At 40.9% G+C, this 21,850-nt stretch overlaps 1 protein-coding gene across 5 annotated transcripts; it reads left to right on the top strand.

The window, feature by feature from the left end:
• The first annotated feature begins 1,985 nt into the window (after nucleotides 1–1,985).
• On the top strand, nucleotides 1,986–21,850 carry LOC120055535 (kinesin-like protein KIF2C). Of its 5 annotated transcripts, XM_039003395.1 has the most exons (22): nucleotides 1,986–2,296; nucleotides 5,457–5,551; nucleotides 7,471–7,554; nucleotides 7,664–7,712; nucleotides 7,809–7,841; nucleotides 9,695–9,826; nucleotides 10,067–10,180; nucleotides 10,389–10,489; nucleotides 11,222–11,317; nucleotides 11,403–11,457; nucleotides 11,558–11,720; nucleotides 11,920–12,010; nucleotides 12,125–12,188; nucleotides 13,776–13,867; nucleotides 14,024–14,166; nucleotides 16,595–16,799; nucleotides 18,032–18,142; nucleotides 18,425–18,492; nucleotides 18,565–18,658; nucleotides 19,549–19,632; nucleotides 21,246–21,339; nucleotides 21,493–21,850. In XM_039003395.1, the coding sequence occupies exons 1-22, from the start codon at nucleotides 2,236–2,238 to the stop codon at nucleotides 21,567–21,569; spliced, it is 2,106 nt and encodes a 701-aa protein (XP_038859323.1). In that variant the 5' UTR covers nucleotides 1,986–2,235; the 3' UTR covers nucleotides 21,570–21,850. The 5 variants fall into 5 exon arrangements, with proteins under 5 accessions (XP_038859323.1, XP_038859324.1, XP_038859326.1 ...); XM_039003396.1 differs by lacking the exon at nucleotides 7,809–7,841; XM_039003398.1 differs by lacking the exon at nucleotides 9,695–9,826 and having other exon boundaries at nucleotides 1,987–2,296.

The raw sequence follows: 21,850 nt of genomic DNA, 5'->3' as shown, positions 1-21,850 counted from the left end.
TATCGTTGCACAACACTTTTTACACTTACAGCCATTCAATGCTACCTCACAGAATAGGCCTACAGCACTTGAAGTGGGAAAAGGAACTTCCTCACACACTCTTCACCCCAAACAACAATATTTATTTTCTAGCAGTCATTCGAGTATCTGTCATTCTTCTAAGACTGGAATTTAATATATTTTTTGATCAACTTGAAGTACTATTAGAGGAAGTGAAGGGGTCATACCGTATAACTACTGTAGCTTGAAGATTTGAAGGTGACATTTCAATGGGTGTGGTCATTTCTACGGATATCATCCATCATACAAGGGCTCCTGAGTGGTGCAGCGGTCTAAGGCACTGCATCTCAGTGCTTGAGGTGTCACTACAGACACCCTGGTTCAATTACAGGTTGTATCACAACCGGCCATGATTGGGAGTCCCATAGGGTGGTGCACAATTGGCCCAGCATTGTCCAGGTTTGGCTGGTGTAGGCCGCCATTGTAAATAAGAATTTGTTCTTAACTGACTTGCCTAGCTAAATAAAGGTTAAATACATTTAAAAAACAAAACAAGAGAGTGACTCACACACACAACACCCCGCCAAGGCCAATGTAGATGGCTACTTCCCATGGCATGATGGGAACAACAGATCATGCATGTGGCCACACATCACTGCTGTTACTGTACTTCACTGAAGTCCTTGCACATCCTGTCAGACTCCCTGTGCACTCACACACAGAAGCAGTGTAAATATTTGCCTGTGACTGAGTTATAGATCACACACGTCTACAGCTCAGACTTAATTTATTGACTAATCAATCCACTAACTAACTGTAATATAATGCAACCTATTTCATTTAGAGTCATAATCATTAGTTTTATGAACGTCGAGGAGTAAAACAGGGCTTCTTTTGTTGATTATTAGATTTATCCTCGTCATGTTATTTCTTTGTGTATTCATTACATTTGGTTTGCAGGAGAGAGCATGTGCTTCAATGACCAGAGCAGTTGAGCATCATGCTGAGCTATACTATCCATAAATACATTGCATAAAGTTAATGCTATATGAGCATCATAGGCTGTCTGGGTGCAGCTGCAGACATGGAATTCTGTGGTTTCTGACAATAAAAGCAATGCATTAATAAATTGGGAGGTTGAATGCAATTATACACTTATTAGACACATTTGCAATCACTAACTCTGTTTACAATATCATCACAGCTCATTGAGCTCAATGAAGTAAACAATACTGTAACTCATGTCAGTGAGGGTTTGACAGGGAAAACGCAGTCCATCTGTTCCCAATCTTAGCTACAATATGTCTACTCTGGCCAGGTTCAGTTTTGATAGAGTCTAATCTACCTCTAATCTAGACTCATAAGGTTATCATCCACAGTTAGTTGATCTCAGGGGAAATATGTTTTCATGGTTTGTAACCTGGCCATTCTGTATTGGTAAATAGTTTTTTATAACCACTTTTAAGTATGGATTAGGCTAGTTATTTTTTCAAACCCACCCACAAATAAAGGAGAGAACAAACTGTAGCACTTTAGTTTGCCCATATTGCCCAACAAAATGACTGTATTATCCCAAACAACTGGATAAAATGGCAGATAAAGTAACTACCCTCAATTCACACTGAAAAAGGTAATGATGTCCTCATAAGGCAAATCCCAAAAACATTTGGGGGGGTCAGGCAGGGCTGGGAGTATCAAGCTCAAGACTGTAGGCCGATGCACTTATTACACTAACATAATAAGCAAATAATGAGTGTCTTTGCAATGAGTCAAAGTAACAAATTGTTGATTATTGAGGTTCCAAACAAACATGCCAATTGGTAGCTACAGAGGTTCCAAATTGTATAGTAGCTAGCTACTGCCACACTGTGGTTATGTATGACATTGCATCATATACCTGTATTTAAAACAGGAAATGCAAACAATGTTTCACTATGTCCTAACTATATTCGTTCAAATGTATCGTTATTGGTTATACTCACTGAGCTTAATAAAAAAAATGCAATAATACCACATAGCTATATGGCTACCGAGCTACTTTTTCTGATAGACAGTCTTTGAGAACGCCCTTGCTTCAATCAGCATCGCCCTTTTCTACTTCATCCGCTGACGAGACACGGATTTCAAACGTTTGGCGGTTGATTGGGATTTGTTTGGTGCTTGACTGTAGCCAGCTAACGTTAGGTTGTATGTAAATAACTTTTACAAACTCGGCAAGTGAGTTTACGCATTAACATGGATTCAGCTATGGCGAACCTTCTTGTTGGGCTTTCAGTCAACATCCAAAGAAGCGATGGTAAGCTAATTTGGCTAGCTTAAGGAATTGTTAGCTAGGTTTGTTTATTTCGCTTGTTAGTGTTGCAGTTAGCCAGATTTACCTCCCAAATGATAACGTTACCTAGCTAATATGAACAACATTATTTGTTGTAATACACTTTAACGCATGTCAGTAAATTATACGTGAATAATTTACAAAACTCGACGAATTGAATTAGGTACTTGAATGCCACTCAAGTTAATCGAAAAAAGTATTGGTGCATGTGCGATTAACGTTACTTGTGTGGTTAAGTTAGCTGCTAGTAGACACAGCTAGCTATAGGATAATAAAGCAATTATTTAAATTGTTTTTACTAGTTATGGCCGGTGTAGTGATAAAGTTAGGTGACCTAACGTTACACTGAACAACATGTAAAGTGTTGGTTTCATTAACTGAAATAAAATATCAGATATTTTCCATATGCACAAAAAGCGGTTTTCTCTTTACATCCCTGTTGGTGGGCATTTCTCCATAGCCAAAATAATCCATCCACCTGGCAGGTGTGGCATATCAAGAAGTTGATTAAAAAGCATGATCATTACACAGGTGAACCTTGTGCTGGGGACAATAAAAGGTTCAGCGTCATAACTGACTTCAGTGGGCAAATGCTCACCTTTGATGGCCACTGGCACGCTGGAGAAGTGTGCTCTACAGGATGAATCCAGGTTTCAACTGTACCGGGCAGACTGTGTGTATGGCGTTGTGTGGGCGAGCGGTTTACTGATGTTGACATCAAATCAAATTTTATTTGTCACATACACATGGTTAGCAGATGTTAATGCGAGTGTAGCGAAATGCTTGTGCTTCTAGTTCCGACAACGCTGTCTGTGTGGGTGGACCAATTCAGTTTGTCCGTGATGTGTACGCCAAGGAACTTAACTTTCTACCCTCTCCACTACTGTCCCGTCGATGTGGATAGGGGGGTGCTCCCTCTGCTGTTTCCTGAAGTCCACGATCATCTCCTTTGTTGAGTGTGAGGTTATTTTCCTGACACCACACTCCGAGGGCCCTCACCACCTCCCTGTAGGCCGTCTCGTCGTTGTTGGTAATCAAGCCTACCACTGTAGTGTCGTCTGCAAACTTGATGATTGAGTTGGCGGTGTGCATGGCCACGCAGTCGTGGGTGAACAGGGAGTACAGGAGAGGGCTCAGAACGCACCCTTGTGGGGCCCCAGTGTTGAGGATCAGTGGGGTGGGGATGTTGTTACCTACCCTCACCACCTGGGGGCGGCCCGTCAGGAAGTCCAGTACCCAGTTGCACAGGGCGGGGTCGATCCAGGGTCTCGAGCTTGATGGCGAGTTTGGAGGGTACTATGGTGTTAAATGCTGAGCTGTAGTCGATAAACAGAATTCTCGCATAGGTATTCCTCTTGTCCAGATGGGTTAGGGCAGTGTGATTGCGATTGCGTCGTCTGTGGACCTATTGGGGTGGTAAGCAAATTGGAGTGGGTCTAGGGTGTCAGGTAGGGTGGAGGTGATATGGTCCTTGACTAGTCTCTCAAAGCACTTCATGATGACGGAAGTGAGTGCTACGGGGCGGTAGTCGTTTAGCTCAGTTACCTTAGCTTTCTTGGGAACAGGAACAATGGTGGCCCTCTTGAAGCATGTGGGAACAGCAGACTGGGATACGGATTGATTGAATATGTCCGTAAACACACCAGCCAGCTGGTCTGCGCATGCTCTGAGGACGCGGCTGGGGATGCCATCTGGGCCTGCAGTCTTGCGAGGGTTAACACGTTTAAATGTTTTACTCACGTCGGCTGCAGTGAAGGAGAGTCCACAGGTTTTGGTAGCGGGCCTTGTCAGTGGCACTGTATTGTCCTCAAAGCGAGCAAAGAAGTTGTTTAGTCTGTCTGAGAGCAAGACATCCTGGTCCGCGACGGGGAGTGCCCCATGGTGGGGTTATGGTTTGGGAAGGCATAAGCTCGGGACAACAAACACAATAGCATTTTATTCGTTGGCAATTTGATTGCACATGGATACCGTGACAAGATCCTGAGTCCCATTGTTGTGCCATTCATATGCCGCCATCACCTCATGTTTCAGCATGATAATGCACTGCTCCATGTCGCAAGGATCTATACACAATTCCTGGAAGGTGAAAATGTCCCATATCTTCCATATGGCCTGCATTCTCTACAGATGTCACTCATTGAGCATGTTTGGGATGCTCTGGATCGATGTGTACTACAGCGTGTTCCAGTTCCCACCAATATCCAGCAACTTCACACAGCCATTGAAGAGGAGTGGGACGATATTCCACAGGCCACAATCAACAGCCTGATCAACTCTATAACGGAGATGTGTCATGCTGCATGAGGCAAATGGTGGTCACATCAGATACGGACTCATCCCAAACAATCTCGATTGTGGAGGCCAGGATGCAGCACCATCACTCTCCTTGGTCAAATGGCCCTAAAATATACACAAGTATAAATAATTTCAAATTCCTTATTAATCAAATCAGACGGCACTATTTTATTTTTTAAATTTACGGATAGCCAGGGGCACGCTCCAACACTCAGACATAATTTACAAAGCATGTGTTTAGTGAGTCCGCCAGATCAGAGCAGTAGGGATGACCAGGGATGTTCTCTTGATAAGTGTGTGAATTAAACCATTTTCCTGTCCTGCTAAGTATTCAAAATGTAAAGAGTACTTTTGGGTGTCAGGGAAAATGTATGGAGTAAAAAGTATATCATTTTCTTTAGGAATGTAGTGAAGTAAAAGTTGTCAAATGTAAATACCACAAACTACTTAAGTAAAAAATACTTGAAACTACTACTTAAATACTTTACACCTTTGTTAAACACTACACACAGTGAGTCCATGCAACTTATGTGACTTGTTAAGCACTTATTTACTCTTGACTTTACAGGGGTTGAATACTTATTGACTTGAAGTTTAAGCTTTATTTTTGTATTAATTTGTAAAACATAATTACACTTTGACATTATGGGGTATTTTGTGTAGGCCAGTGACAACATATCAATTTAAAATTCTGTCTAACACATGTAGAAAACGTCAATGGGTGTGAATACTTTCTGAGAGAACTGTAGCTCTGGTCTAGGGTGTTGGTGTGGCCTAGCAAACGGGGTGTAATTTACATGATATTACTACTTCTAAATGTGTTTTACAGGGCGAGTGCATCCTGCAAATGTCAAATCTGTGGATTCCACAAAGCGTACTGTAACGGTTGAATGGTTTGAGAAATCTGTATGCAGGGGAAAAGAGGTAAGTGGCTCGAGAGCGAGACAAGTGCCTTATCTATGTTACAGATTCAGGGATGCAAACTAGTCACCTTTTGGCGAAATTCACCGTTTTGAATCGGAAATAGGTGACCTACGTCATTTGCTAGCCAGAAAAATGTTGAGCGAGAGCCAACTTTACTGATCAAATAATTGAGTTCATGGTGTGAAAATTAGCTGGCTAATGAAGTCAGACAGCTAACGTTAGTAACCTAAACAATTCGCTATTATATTAACTGGTAACGTTATACGACTCCTTGCGGTTGTGCCGAAACCCCCCGTTTGCAGAATGCGCACACTCATTTCTTCATTTGATTAATTTGATGATTTCGTCAGGCAAGAAAATGACCTTGCCGAAACCCCCCCCCCCTTCTAATTTCCTTATTTTTGTCATAACAAACTTCATGTCAGGATAGGCAACCAAAATGAATAATTGTGTGTTGTATTAAACATAGAGGGAGTAAAATGTAGGCAGGCAATAAACATTTCAATTTGGCAAAGAGATTTATTTATAGACTAATAGCCAAACCGAAAACTGCAGACCTTACTAGTGCCTCCCCCGCGATCAAACCGGCATATAAAATGAAACGCAGCCTAACGTGATCATTGTCAGCTGCATTGAAGGACACAAAAAAAAGCTTTCTGCTACTAAGATAAGTGAAATGTTGGCTAAACTGACAACAGAGTGAAGGGCAGAAATCTCAACTAGCAACCAAGTCGCAACAAGGAATTGAGTGTGCGCTTTCACGTGAAAGTGGGGAGAATTCTGGCAGAGGGGAGATTTTCGGCACAACCCCGTTCCTCAAATTATAACGTGTTAGTTGCTTACTGGACACTGGCAATCTGTGACGTGTTCATTAGCTAACAAAGTAATGTTTTCCCTTTACAGAATGTGGTTAATTTTCAGAATGAGAGAATTAGGTGAAAATATGATGTTGCTTTTTAAACAAGTGGAGCTGGGCCTGGCTTAAACTGGATGCCACTAGATGAAAGGAACACCACACACTTTCCCTCTTTCTCACGTTTTCAATACAGTGGATTAAAAGAGTTATGCCAGGTGTACTGAAAGAGATCAATTATGCCAACAAAGGGTATTATGCTCTGCTTGCACATTGTAGAACAGATGTTCACAGGCAGAAAGTGTGCAATGCAGTGTAGCCCAAAGATATTGCTTTTGTTGGGTTGAACTTGACAGTAACACGTGTGTGAGGGGGGTTATTAAATGTTTTTACTCTGTGAATGTTATTTTTGCACACATGTAGCCTTGTGCACTTGATCAATTTCTACTTAAGATGTTTTTTTTCCCCAAGTGCCACAAGCGTTCTATTATAAAGGCTGTCATGGCTAACAGCAATTTTAGTGAATTGTTTTTTTCTCAAGGCTTGAGTGTCATTTGCAGTGAAGGCTAGGCAACAAATAACATTGGATTGCTTTCTCTACATTTGTTTAGTTGTGAGTTAGGTTCACATTAACCACTTATTTTACACACATACTGATCATGTATATAATTTTCTTTGTTTAATTAGTTAACCTGTATTTACCCCTAGCAGGGATTTCTTTTACATGTTTCAGTGCAAAAAAAAGTGTCACCTTTTTGGGCCCTCACCAGTTTGCATCCCTGTACAGATATTGGACTAAACTCCACTCTGTGGTGAACTTCCTTCACTGTGGAGATTAGCCCGTTATGTTAGAGTACAATTCAGCAAGTGTCATGATAATGCATTTTGCATCGTCACACTTCTTGCTTTGTACTGAAAATGTTTCATCTTAAACTTTACTGCTGACATATCAACAGTGCAATAATTATCAAAATACTAAGACGTTAGCATATCTAGATCAATGAAAGATACTATGTGCTGTAAGTCTTGTCAACTGAAACTGATTGTTGACATTCCTGCTCTTTAGCTTGAAATTAATGAATTATGGTCCCTGAACGAAGAGCTGTTTGAGCACATGAAACCAACTAGTATACCTGCGCCTCCAGAGAAGGTAAGCGTACTCTAGGGATGGACCTAGGAACTTAAAGTTCAAAGTGCATTCATTTGAAAGTTTGTGGTCCTAACGTCAGGAGCAATGTTTGCCTGTGATTTTTCTCCAGAAATTTGAAAGCCGTCTTCGTTCATCCGGGGTCCCTGCTCCTTCCAGTCGTAAGTGATTTTTGCCTAGTTCTAGTATGTCTTAAGTGTGGATTTCATCGGTGTGTGTGTGTATGATGGTTTAATTATGGATATTTCCTTCATAAGCTTCTACTCCAGCGGGTCCTCCTGAGGAGACAGGTTTGCATGCAATGCATGTTCTTCTCTAAGCAAATCATATGCTAAATCACTTTATATGAGATGGAATCACATCATATCGGCCTATTTCCACACACACTTAGGCTGTTTACACAGGCAACCAAATTCTGATCTTCTGACACTAATTGGTATTTTGGCCAATCAGATTTTTGGCTAATAATTGGGCAAAATATCGGAATGGGGCTCCCTGTGGGCAGCCTGATACCTTGATTTGAAGATACAGGCCATTATGTGGTTCTATCTTCAGGTGCACAATTTTACTCTTGTCTTTACTTACTAGTGGGGTTGAGTGGACATGCCCTTGTTTCAAAAGTATGTATGTTTTCTGTACATAACTTATTAACTAATGTAGAGTATAATCATGTGGCGTGTACTGTTTCCAACTAGAATGTAAAACACTAAATTATGGTATTTCTCGTGGAAGAATGGTGTTGCATTTATCCAATATAGTTCCAGACACTTATAGAACCTATGCCAAGGGGCATTGAAGCTGTTCTGGCTCGTGGTGGCCCAACGTCTCTAAGACACTATGTTGGTGTTTCATTTATTTTGGCAGTTACCTGTAAACTATACTGAACAAAAATATAAATGCAACGATTTTACTGAGTTACAGTTCATATAAGGAAATCAGTCAATTGACATTCATTAGGCCCTAATCTATGGATTTCACATGACTGGGCAGGGGCACAGCCATGGCCCACCCATTGGGGAGCCAGGCCCAGCCAATCGGAATGTTTTCCCCCACAAAAGGGCTTTATTACAGACAGAAATACTCAGTTTCATGAGCTGTCCGGGTGGCTTGTCTCAGACAATCCCCGCAGGCGAAGAAGCCGAATGTGGAGATCCAAGGCTGGCATGGTCTACAGTTGTGACGCCGGTTGGACGTACTACCAAATTCTCTAAAATGCTGTTGGAGGCAGCTTATGGTAGATAAGTTAACATTACAATTCTCTGGCAACCACTCTGGTAGACATTCCTGCAGTCAGCATGCCTAATGCATGCTCCCTCAACTTGAGACATTGGTGGTATTGTGTTGTGTGACATAACTGCACATTTTAGTGGCCTTTTATTGCCCCCAGCACAAGGTGCACCTGTGTAATGATAAAATGCTGTTTAATTTGCTTCTTGATATGCCACACCTGTCAAGTAGATGGATTATCTTGGCAAATGATAAATGCTCACTAACAGGTATGTAAACACATTTCTGCACAAAATTGTGCATGTGACAAATGTATGGGATATTTTATTTCAGCTCATGAAACATGGGACCAACACTTGTGTTTTTATTTTTGTTCAGTATAGAATGCCATTTTGTGACAAAGGTTCCTTATGTGATGGGTTCCAAAAGACCGTGTAAATATGTCTATAATTCGAATAGTGACCCTAAGCAGTTTGTGTAAGTGTACTATCACTCTTCCTAGTGAAATGCAGACTCTGTGATTTGGATCTTATTTCTTAGCATACTAGTGTTTTTGTTTCCACAAACTCGCCACAATTTTTTCTAATAAGCACTGAAGTCGTTCCCAAAGCTACTGTCTGCTTTTCTCTTTTTAACACGGCACTGTTTCAGCTTCATCTCTGTTTTACAGCTTATGTTGAAATCAAAAGTAATGCATTTGCTGCAATTCTCATTTGATTATGGCATGCCAGATTCACCCAACTAAAATTGAACCCACTTATTAGTGGTGGTATGAAGGTGGCCATCTGTTTAGTAGGACTACATATAAATCATAATTTTGATGGTTTGGTGTCTAGTGTTGGGATCAGTAGGATGATGAACAGGAGTTATTAATCTACTTCATTTAACTGTAGTTAAATTACTAATTTCCTCTCAGTTCCACTTCCAAGAAAGTCTACACGGCAGACATGCTTGTTCCGGACCCTTGCTCCTGTCTCTGAGCTTGCTGCTAAGACTAAGCATGACTCCCTGTCTTCAGAGTATCCACCCTCTGTCCTCAAAGCTTCAGGTGGGGGGTGCCTCAATGATTTCTGACTTATTGCCTTTCCCCTATAGCCTGGTCCCAGATCTGTTTGTGCTCTTGCCAACTCCATTGCAGTCATTATCAAGCCTTTGTTTGGTGTGACAAGGAGTTGGCATGAAGGCACAAACATACTGGCATAATTTATCCCATTACCCTCTGAATGCTTCACTCAGTGACTCGAAGACCTCTTGATATTCACCTTTGTCATCATGCTTCATTTTCCAGGTGTGCCCAACCGAGAGAGGAAAAGGAACAGTCAGAGACCGACTGCTGTTCTGCCCCCAGTCAACGAGGCCCTGAAGGAGAATGAGGCCAAGAGTGTTTCCTCAGTCACCTCAAGTGAGCTTTGAGTCACACACATCACTGTTTATTTCCCTGGGCCTGTATTTTTATATTGCATCAGAAGAGGAGTGCTGATCTAGGATCAGTTTTGCCTTGTAGATCACAATGAATAAGATTAAATAGACCGGGGGACCTGATCCTAGTATGAGACGCCCTGCTATCTTTTGTGAGCATCTTCATCACATTAGATACTTCACTCTTTCAGGCAGAAGGAGATCAGTGCTACCCCAAGACATGAGCAAACCAGTGAACAAAAGATTGTCCCATGCAGTCAAGAGCTTGGACATGGTGCCCAAGAAAGGAAAAGTAAGAGAATTGATCACATGAGACAGTGGCCATGTCCGAATACCCATATTAGTCAAATCAAATTTTATTTTTCACATGCGCCGAATACAACAGTGTAGACCTTACTGTGAAATGTTACTTAAAAGCCCTTAACCAACAATGCAGTTCAAGAAATAGAGTTGAAAAAATATTTGCAAAATAGAAAGTAACACAATAAAAGTACATAACAATAACGAGGCTATATACAGGGGCTACCGGTACCAAGTCAATGTTCGGGTACAGGTTAGTCGAGGTCATGACTAAATGGTATGCGAGAAAAGAAAATGTTATACTATGTGAAATTTTGAAAATGGTACTCCTAATGTGCACTTGCTATGACTTCGTCATTTGTTAATTTGGTACGGCGTTTCAATTTATCTGATTATCAGCTGTTGCCAAACACATGACTTGGAAAAGACAAGTGGGTTCTACTAGATCAAACACCGAAATTAGTTTGCAGTTTGAGTAGGTAGTACTCTAATATGGGTATTCAGACACGGCCACTGTTTGTCTGTTTACCTGGTACTATTGGCCCATGTCCTGTGTTAATTCTTTTTGTAGATGCATACCAGTAGGTAGATCGGACTTACTGTCAATTTCCTCTTATTTTCATTTGATGTTGTGGACACATTAAAAGCCTTTACTAATGTATTGGCAATATTAAATACTACTACCCATCACTTTCTCCGTTACATGTATTTCTGCTCGCTGTAGTTTGAAGACACAAACCGACCGAACAAGCAGTTTTACCAGATGATTGAAGAGTTCAGAGAGACCTTGGAAGTACTTCCTTTATCTCTGTCTGATTTGGTAAGATGTAGGAGAAGAGTTAAAATGTGGGAGGCCTTTCTTAACTAATGTTTATCAGCTATGTAATTTTCTTCTTGATTCACAGGTTGAAGCTCATAGAATTTGTGTGTGTGTTCGCAAGCGTCCTCTCAACAATAAAGGTTACTTACTTTTAATTGACCAAACTAAAACTTTTATCTGACTGACCCTTTATCCACCAAGCTGCTTCTCATGTTGACTTTCTATGTGTGGTTGTCTTAGAGGTGACTAAGAACGATATTGATGTGGTTTCTATCCCTGGTAATGGAACGCTGCTCCTTCATGAGCCCAAGCAGAAAGTGGACCTGACAAAGTACCTTGACAACCAGGTCTTCCATTTTGACTACTCCTTTGACGAGTCATCCACCAATGACTTAGTGTACAGGTATTCACATTTATTGGTTTCTAAACAATGGTGTTCTGTTTTTCTCTATCAGGATTATTTTACAATTTTGCTGATTTAAAAAAAAAAAAAAAAAAAAAATGTTCAAATACCCTTTGCAAGCATGTTCTCTTGTATGAAGTTTGTATCATCATTACTTGTTTTCGCAAGATGGTTATATACCAATATTTTTCACTGGTAGGTTCACTGCCAAGCCTCTTGTCCAGACCATCTTCGACGGTGGGATGGCAACTTGTTTTGCTTACGGACAAACTGGAAGTGGTAAAACTCATGTAAGTCTTACCGTTTACCTGATAGGCTGACACTAGAGCAGTTTTGTCTCAGAGTCCACCAGATTTTTTTTAACATGTCATGTAAAATTTGTACCTATCTTTTACCCTATCCAGACAATGGGAGGAGATTTTTCAGGGAAAAGCCAGAACAGCGCGAATGGGATTTATGCCATGGCAGGTAATTCATTATGTCTCCCTGCTATTGGCTTCAACGTTACATTTTTGGCTTAGTTATTAGGGATGTAACAATTCACCGTTACGCATCAGTCCCTGGTTCAAATGTTTAAGACATGAGAGCAGTGATCCGGCTGGGACTCCTAACCAATCCAAATGTAGCATGCAACGGTTAGAAAATAGATTCAAATTTTACGAACCACGGGTTCGCGTAATTGTTTTGCTTAAATTTCTTTCTTACTACTTTCTGTGACAACTAAGCATGTAATTATGTTGACAGTCATTGATCTTCAAGCATAGCTGTGGGATGTAGGGGTGTTGAGGTTGCTGCATCACACCATTAAAAAAATATATGTATATTGTTCACAAAAGTAGCGCACTGGGACTTTAATAGTCCTATATGAGCAGACCTATATAGCCATCTGCCGCAGGATACTTTTGCCACCCGTACTGCATGGTCCAACCGAGAGAACAAGATGAGCTCTCTCCGAATCTGTCAACTTCCAAAAGGTCTAAACCATTCGATTTTGAGACTGAAATCCAAAGTTGTGCTATACACTGAGTACAAAACATTAGGAACACCTGCTCTTTACATGAGACTGACCAGGTGAAAGCTATGATCCGTTATTGATGTCACCTGTTAAATCCACTTCAATCAGTGTAGATTAAGGGGAAGAGACAGGTTAAAGAAGGATTTGAGACAATTAATACATGGATTGTGTACAAAACATTAAGAACACCTTCCTAATAAACCCAGCAGCATTTCCGTTCTTGACACAAACCGGTGCGCCTTGCACCGACTACCGTACCCTGTTCAAAGGGACTTAAATCTTTTGTCTTTCCCATTCACTCTCGATCGTACACACACAATCCATGTCTCAATTGTCTCGAGGCTTAAAAATCCCTTTAATCTACGCTGATTTCAAGTGGATTTAACAAGTGACATCAATAAGGGATCATGGCATTCAGCTGGTCAGTCTCTTGGAAAGAGTGAACGGGCAAGACAGAGGTTTGAGTGTTAAGAACTGCAACGCTGCTGGCTAGATACCCAGTTTCCCTTATGGCTCAGCTCCGGTGCCTACATGCACCATAGACTTATAAATAATTTCCAGACACGGTCAGTTCAGAGAGGCCTAGTTCATGGGCTCCATCAGGAGCAGATTTGAATTTAGAATGGAAAATGGAAGTTTATGCAACATGTTATTGTATCGAACCGAGTCTTTTTTTTTAAACTGAAACGTCTTTAAAGGGAAAGATGCACATCCCTATGAGGTATCCTTTGATTCTTTCTTTTTTTTTATATATATATAGAGATTTTGGTACTAGAACCACAAGCGTTTTGCTGCACCCGCTATAACATCTGCTAACCTGTTTACGTGAGCAATTCACTTATTTGATTAGGAAATATTTTGATAGTACTGATCTGAGAAATATCTAGGACTAAGGAATAGATCTGTCCACCTCACATTTTAGATACAAAGAAAAAGGTTTTGTACATGAAGGTTATATGTGAATAACCTTTACTTAGGACATACTTCAATGATGTCTTTCAGTGTACTGTAACTCCTTGTTCCTCTTATTTGTTCTTCAGCTCAGGATGTGTTCTCCCTCCTGAAGCAGAGGAGATATTCCAGTCTGGACCTGTGTCCCTACGTGACCTTCTTTGAGATCTACAACAGCAAGGTGAGAAGGAAAAGCTCAGTGCTCCTCAAGCAGCTTGGTGGTTTGGATGGTTGACATTATTATTTATTTTTTTGTGGTGGAGATTCCATGATAATAGGACAAAAGTGTAGAGAAGACTCATTTGACATTTTGCTAACACATTTGCTTACTCCTCAGGTATTTGATCTGCTGAACAAGAAGGCCAAGCTGAGAGTGCTAGAGGATGAGAAACAACAGGTCCAGGTGGTCGGCCTGCAGGAGATGTACATTTCGTGTGCTGAAGACGTCATCAAGATGATTGAGATGGGCAGTGCATGCAGGTACACACTAGTTTTTTTTTTTACTCCACCCAGGGTGTATTCAGTGAGGTGAAACACTCAGAACTTTACATATAGAAGCGTAATGAATGTTTTTTTAACTAGGCAAGTCAGTTAAGAACATTCTTATGGTTGACATGATTACCTATTCTGATAGATGATTATATCTGTTCTACATTATACTTTTCTATCTTAACGTTCTGTTACATTGCGCCCTCCTGAACAGGCCTCTTTATCTTTCTCTCTTGACTTTGTCACCCGTGTGTGTTGTGTTTTTGGTTGTTTTTTTGACATATGGCACCAATATCTTTCTCAGAAGAGGAAAGAATTGCATCGGAGCACTGCTTATCTTTTCTCTAAGTGTTCTACTCCGCCTACACAGGTGTGCATGTTCCTGTCTCCATTCATTTCTTCTCAGTACGGAACCGCCTGTGTGTGCACTGTTAAAAAATAAACATAATAATAATAATAAATCTGCGGCATTACGGCCCTGTATGCTCTGCCGCCCTAGAGGAGACAAAATTGCCCACCTCCTATCCCTGCTAAACTAGAGTAGTGTAGGATACAGCAGGGGCTGGCAGTAGGTTTGGTCTTGGGCCAATTGTTTTCTCACCTAATAGGCAGCAGAGCAACATAACAGCAACCCAATTCATATGCCTGTGCTACAAATTTAAACTACTTTTGACACATCTGGTTAGTAGGCTATTTAAATCACTTCAATATCCATAACATATCCTAATATTTTCAATCTGATTTACATTGATGATTTTCTCAATTATTAAGCATCTTCTCTTTTTAGAAAGTGAAGCTCAATTAATGGGGACAAAAGAGCCAAGTACATTTAGTCTCCTAAAATATTGAAGGCTGCTTCATAAAGTCATAGAAACTAATCAATATATCCCCATATCCATCAGTCACATCTCTTGTGGCCATTTTAAAGCTTGTTTCTATCATAAGGCATCATGGAGTTAAGCATTGTTATAAAACACTTTTTTATTATCTGGATATTTTATTTATTTCAAAATATAAAGTCCCTTTTGCCCTTTTAAGAAAGGCTATGGCATATCCTCACTCAATTTAGAGTCCTGGTATTAACCAAACACCAAGTCCTCAGTCTATACTGAGTGCATGGTGATAGTATTGGAGGATTTGGCTATACTGACAAATCTATGGATAGCTAAATTGAGTCTGTCAAACAGATAGACCAACTTTATTTTTATTTTTTTTATAGGAAGAAATAAGCTCCAACAAAGCCCTCTTGTTAGTGGAGTTGAAATTAAAGTGAAGACTATTGTTTAAATATTTTCTGCACTGTTTGCTGTCCACTTCTGATTATGCCACATCCTCTCCAAAGCTGATGTTTGCCTTTTTAGTTGTCCTTCTCCTGCACACTCTCCTCATAAGTTAATGATTAAAAAAATGTCTCTGGTGACATGGTAATATATTTGGTCTCCAGTCTATGGGCTACAGAAAAACCACATACGGTAATACTATTTCTACTGTAGGCTACATAATTTAGCCTATGTTAAATGAATTTGCTGGAGTACCGCAGGGCTGCGTCTCTCCAACAACCCATTGGAGAGGCGTACTGGGCATGGACAAGCTAAATATTTGCACCCTGCCTTTGGCAAAGTGGGCACTGCATATCATGGGGCGGCATCAGCGCTCATCTATATAGCCCTAATGCCACTGGGTGAGAAGTTGTCATTGTTTTTGGGCAGAATAATGTGATGTGTTGGTCAGTTTTTAGGTCGGAAAATGCCTCCCACATCAAACTGCCACCCTAATGGGTGGGCCTGATGTGGAACCTAATCATAGGTCCTATTTAAAATCCATATTCATTCAATAGCAGCTCTGTGGGCCTAGTCATCAAGATTTGACTTTTAAAAATGTATTACCAGTCACATTGTTTTAATGTCAGTCACTTCAAAGGGCTCCTTTTACTAGACTACCCGCGCATGTTCCTTCACTCGCAACATATTTCAAGCCTCCAAACAATAGGTGAATGGAAAGAGACATGTTACACAAGTGTAAAGACATTTGGCGATTGTCATTAGGACAGAATTAATGCCTCCACTGCTGTCCCCTTTCGGTTTCGGCCACTCATCTCTGCCTTGGCAAAATGTGAATGTTCTCGTCAAACCACATCGCATGTTGGAGCGTAAACTATACCACCCGTTCAAGTCTATTCACACATTTTTAATGCCTCTGACATGTGGTAATGATAAATAATGGTTTATTAACCTACAGTTTTCTTGACATTTTGTGTTCATTATTGTGACAGGCTTATGTTTTACCGGTACGGTGTACCCCCACTATTTATTTTTGCCGGATTGACGGACCGCACCACTTTACTTTCACCCCTGCCAGTATATTAACTTTAGCGTAGTGAATAACTTGGGAATAATGATCTGACACACCTCTTTCTCAGGACGTCCGGCCAGACGTCAGCCAATGCCAACTCGTCTCGCTCCCACGCTGTCCTGCAGGTGATCCTGCGAAGGAGGAACCAGGTGCACGGGAAGTTCTCCCTGGTGGACCTGGCAGGGAACGAGAGGGGCATTGACGTTCGCAGTAGCGACAGACAGACCCTCGTAGAGACGGCCGAGATCAACCGCAGCCTGCTGGCTCTCAAGGTGAATACAACTACTAGCCTACTGTCCTTTCATTCTCACTCTTTACACATCCCTTTTACCTGAGTCCTATTCATTAGTGCACACGCGGTAGCAAAACGTTCTGCAACGGAAAATGGAAACTGACCATTTTTTGGGGGGGACATGTTCAGTTAGTCCCTCTGCGGTCAGTTTTCTACCGTTTTGTGCCTAGTGAATATGATCATATAGCAGGCATGCACCACCTGTATGTACAGCAAAACCCTTCAGAAATGTGTTGGCAATGTCACCAGTGGTATCAATGTGTAAAAAAAAAAAAAAAAAAAAAATCTTAACCCAAAATGAGAGTTTAAATGTGTATGATTTGAGAATATTAAGAGCTAATTTGGTGGAGGGTTTCTTTCTAAATGTAACCATGCTGTGAGCTGCAGCTCCTTACTCTAAACCAGGGGTGTCAAACTCATTTAGCCTTGCATGCTGCATTCGATCTTCCCTGAGGTCCGGAGTAGAGCCTGACCAATATTTTTGGTGTCCGGATTTTGGGGGTTAAAACTTACCAATATGATACGTCTGCCGATATACTGTTTTATGCCGAGAAAAGTAAAAGTTAATTACACTGAATTCTCATAAATTGCCATCCAAAAGAGCAATTGTCAAATGTTGATTTCTTACATTGTGAAATTAATGACATGCATCGTGATAATGGCCACAAGTATTCAGATAAGCATGAGATTCCTTTTTCTGTCATTTATTGAATTATAGAGTCAAACGTTACAAGTCTTCTATTCAAATGTTTTGGTGGTAATGGGCTCAGATTAGGTGCCTACATAGAGTAGTATACGCCATAGACATGCATCATTTATGCACGCAGAGAAGTCAGCTTGGACAGATCCAGCTCAGGAGGGCCAGCAGCAGATTTGGAATGGAAAATGAATTAGATGTTAGTGCATCGAACCAAATCGCATTGATTCATTCTCTAATCAAACCAAATCGCACTGAATCGTTTCAAACCAAAACGTTCATCGTATTGGAGCCTATGTACCTAGATGCGTATCGAGTTGTCTTGAATGGGAAAGATGCTCACCCCTAGGTTTTAGTCATTTCGGTGTCAATTGAGATTGTTTTTCTCTTTTTATAAAAAGAAAATAAACGATTACATTTTTTTTTGCACAAAGCACCCACGTGCTGGATTTAATATGATCTTTATGTTTGACACCCCTAGTCTAAACCCTGCTTGCTCCTTCCTCTCCTTGTAGGAATGCATTCGCTCCTTGGGGATGGATAGCCACCACATCCCCTTCAGGATGAGCAAGCTGACACAGGTACTCCGAGACTCCTTCATCGGCGAGAACTCCAGGACATGCATGGTAAGGCTTGTCTCCTTTCTTTGGGCTTTAGCTCTAGATGCACATGTGCTTGATAATGACAGCAATGGAGTTGTCACGAGAACCAACAGATCTGGGACCAGGCTAAGCTGTGGTGGTCCCCCCCTCTTTTCCTTCTTGAAAATGTGCTCCATTTTTTTTTTAAAGACATTGTTTTATTTAAGCAAAGTTAAGATTGGCCTTCCCTCTCCCTACATTACTAGACGGGAGACCTAATATTGGCCATGATGTTATTGTTTGTTTATTGGATTTCTTATTTTCCAGATTGCAATGGTGTCTCCTGGAATGTCCTCATGCGATTCCACTGTGAACACACTACGCTATGCAGACAGGTACTGTCAAAACAATTGATCGATCGATATTTCCAATTGTAGGTCTAAATGTAACTTTTAATTAATTGTTAGAGTGAAGGAACTGAATGGGACGTTAAAGATGAATGATGCGGATCTTCCCAAGAAGATTGAGATGGAAGTGGAGGACAGCTCCTCATCAGAAGAGGTGAGCTCAAAAGACCCTGGGCCGCTCATGGTCCCTGGTTGAAATTAGAGCGCTATATAGGGAATAAGATGCAACCCATGTTTAGTTGCTTACCCCTGATTGGTCCTCAGGGGACAGACTGTGCTAATGAGGTTTTTAAAAAGAGATCATACCAGATACTTCCTGTTCTTCAGTGTGTTATAGCACTGGTTCCCAAACTTTTTCACTGTAGGGGGGGCTCGTCCAGCGTTGGGGAACATCCCGCGCCCACCCCCTGCACATGCCATGTCTATTTCTAAAAGCACAAGCACTGTTCATGACACAAACTGTTCACGCCCTGAGTGGCACAGTGGTCTAAGTCACTGCATCTCAGTGCTAGAGGCTTCACTACAGACCCTGGTTCGATTCCAGGCTGTATCACAACCAGCCATGATTGGGAGTCCCATAGGGCGGCGCACAATTGGCCCAGCGTCGTTAGGGTTTGGCCGGGGTAGGTAGTCGTTGTAAATAAGAATTTGTTCTTAACTGACTTGTGTAGTCAAATTTAAAAACACCCCTCTTGTTGTTGGAGAGAACTTTGCAGGTTTAAAGCTAACGTTTTATTGCAAGTTATATACATTTTGCTATGTCTAATGTGTATTCATGTGATATTTTGGTGACAAAAACATTACAACACTAAATAAAAAAACGTTAGCTGACATGGCTACTTGATCTGGACATTTCTGACTGGTTATAAATAACGGCTGACATGACAAGAGGAGCTGATGCACTACCCAATTTCGAAATTGCACCTTGTGCGTTCTACTATTACTACTTTCAAGAGTAAGTTTAAAGCCGGTCTGAGTTCCTTTAAAAAATATATATATATTAGTACTAAACTGAGCATGTTATTAACTTGGTGGTCTTTGCAGGACTCCATTGTACCCATGACCGACGTGTATGAAGCCATATCCCAGGTTTCTGAGCTGGAGGAGAGGGTGCACGAGGAGTTGACGGTATACCTATATCCCTGTCCATAAGACTCCTTGTTTGACACATCCTGGACCTAGAATTGCAATATAATTTGATGCAACTGCAGGGCTTGACATTAATGCTTGTCTGGGGCAAGTAAAACAAAATGTTGGACAAGCAGATTATAGATTTAAGTTGTCTGAGCGAACATGTAAAAAAACATTTAGGCTACTCTGATCATAATTAGATCAGTGTCCTGCAGATGTGATGTTTTACTCACTGTCCTCCCAATCTCTGCAGAATGCATCGGAGTATATTTATTGTAGGCCTGCATTGACAGGCACAAGCTGTCTTTCAATCATGCAGTTGCCAGATGTGTTTGAGGTCAAAATGAGCCTAGCTGCATTTGCACATTTGTTGATAATTGCTAGTGAGTTATTTGCCCAGTTATAGCAAAGTTTTGGTTAGCAATGAAACTCCTGGAAAAGTCAGTGTGTGCATCACCTGCGTTTGAGTCAGTGCGCAGATGCCAGAGGAGAGAGCGAGCAAGACATTTGTGCAGCAGGTAAAATAATGACATACAACAGACTAACTAAATGATAACCAGCCAACCTACACTATGTTTTGAATTGGTTATCTCACTAATTAACTATTTAGCTGTTAGCATGCATTATTGTCATGTCCCATGTCATAAAAAAACTTTTCACTGGCACTATTGTTTAACTGCAACTGGCCAAAACACAGTTGATGAAACCAATGCTGCATACTCCGGTTCTAAAACCGTCTCTCAAGCACTCAAAATTGGCTAGGATTCTCAACTATTCAATACTAGCCATGTAATTCTGACAAAATATTATTAGAATAGCCTAATTGACAAGTAACTCCTATGCTGTCAAGATCTCCCATGAACACCGAAAAATGTAACCTTACCAATAGATAAACGTTTTTTGTTAGCTACCTCGTCCACCTTAGCCATTTGATCCCTAGTTCGTTGAATGAGGGAATTATTTTATAAAGACTAAAAGTACTTGATTGTAAAATAATGTTGCAGTGTGACCAACCCTCCTGGAGAATCCACGAGAGATACTGGGGGTGCAGGCTTTTGCTCCAGGCCTGATTGAACAATCAGCTGCTCAACAGATAAGCTGAGTCTGGTGTGTTTAAGCAGGGTTGGATCAAAAGCCTGCACCCCCAGTAGCTCTCCAGATAAAGGGTTGATGGACTCAAGTAGCCTGTCAGTGCTGTTTTTTAGTTTGTGGGGGGTTAAGTGCCTTGCTCAAGGCCTCAACGGCAGGAGATATATAATACTTGGGATCAGAGACCAGCAGCCTACCATTGTCAATACCAGTGATCATAATGAAGGTTATTCTGTATAGTGGTTCTTGCATCATACAACATAATTTTCAATCACCTTTTTGGTCCATGGTGTTAGACCTTTTTTTGGGTGAGGGAGCAAGTGACTTGAGCTTTTGGACAAGTAAAAAATCTGTCCTACTTGTCCAAAGGACAAGTGGCTGAAAAGTTCATGTCAATCACTATAACTGGACTTGAAATAACAAATAACTGTAGTGTTAAAAAATGTGAATGATACTGTGTAATGACTTTATTTTATTTAAAAAAATGTATCACTCAGTTCACTGTCTTATCTGTTGTACAGGGAGCAAGTAACATTATCAAGCTAATGGAGATGCCATCATATGACATTGAGGCTGGGGCGACCGATATTGTGGACTACGCAAGAAAATTACTGGGTGTGTGGATGTGTTAACAAACCAGCTACATTTGTAATTCCATCAACAACACACTCTCAGCCTAACCTGAGGTCTGAAGCCAAGGTTGATCCCAAGTATCATCTAGCTTTTATAAAACTGGCCTTGGCTGATTTTTATTTATTTATTTCACAGACACAGTCCTGGCATTGCAGTCTGCCATTGATGGAGAGCGACTGGCAAGGATGTCGCCCAAATCAGGTTATTGCTGAGAGGGACATCCCTCAACTTGTTCACTTGGGAATAATGTTCTAATAAGTTTTATCATGCAGTAACTATTCATTGTTCAATTGGGCATAAATTCCCTTCCACTAACTTTCATTTAATTGTACATGAAAGAACCTTACCTCTAACTTGTAAAGCCTCTCACTACATACCATAGATTTCTGTGAAAGTATGTTAACAGTTCATGTTTTAAATGGATTTGTATTCAAACTGGAGATTTGTCCAGCGTTTAAATGATTTGTGAATATAATAAAGGTCTTTACCAATA

This window comes from Salvelinus namaycush, chromosome 11 (genome assembly GCF_016432855.1).
Source record: "Salvelinus namaycush isolate Seneca chromosome 11, SaNama_1.0, whole genome shotgun sequence".
NCBI lineage: Eukaryota > Metazoa > Chordata > Actinopteri > Salmoniformes > Salmonidae > Salvelinus > Salvelinus namaycush.
This window is presented reverse-complemented; position numbering and strand designations above follow the sequence as displayed.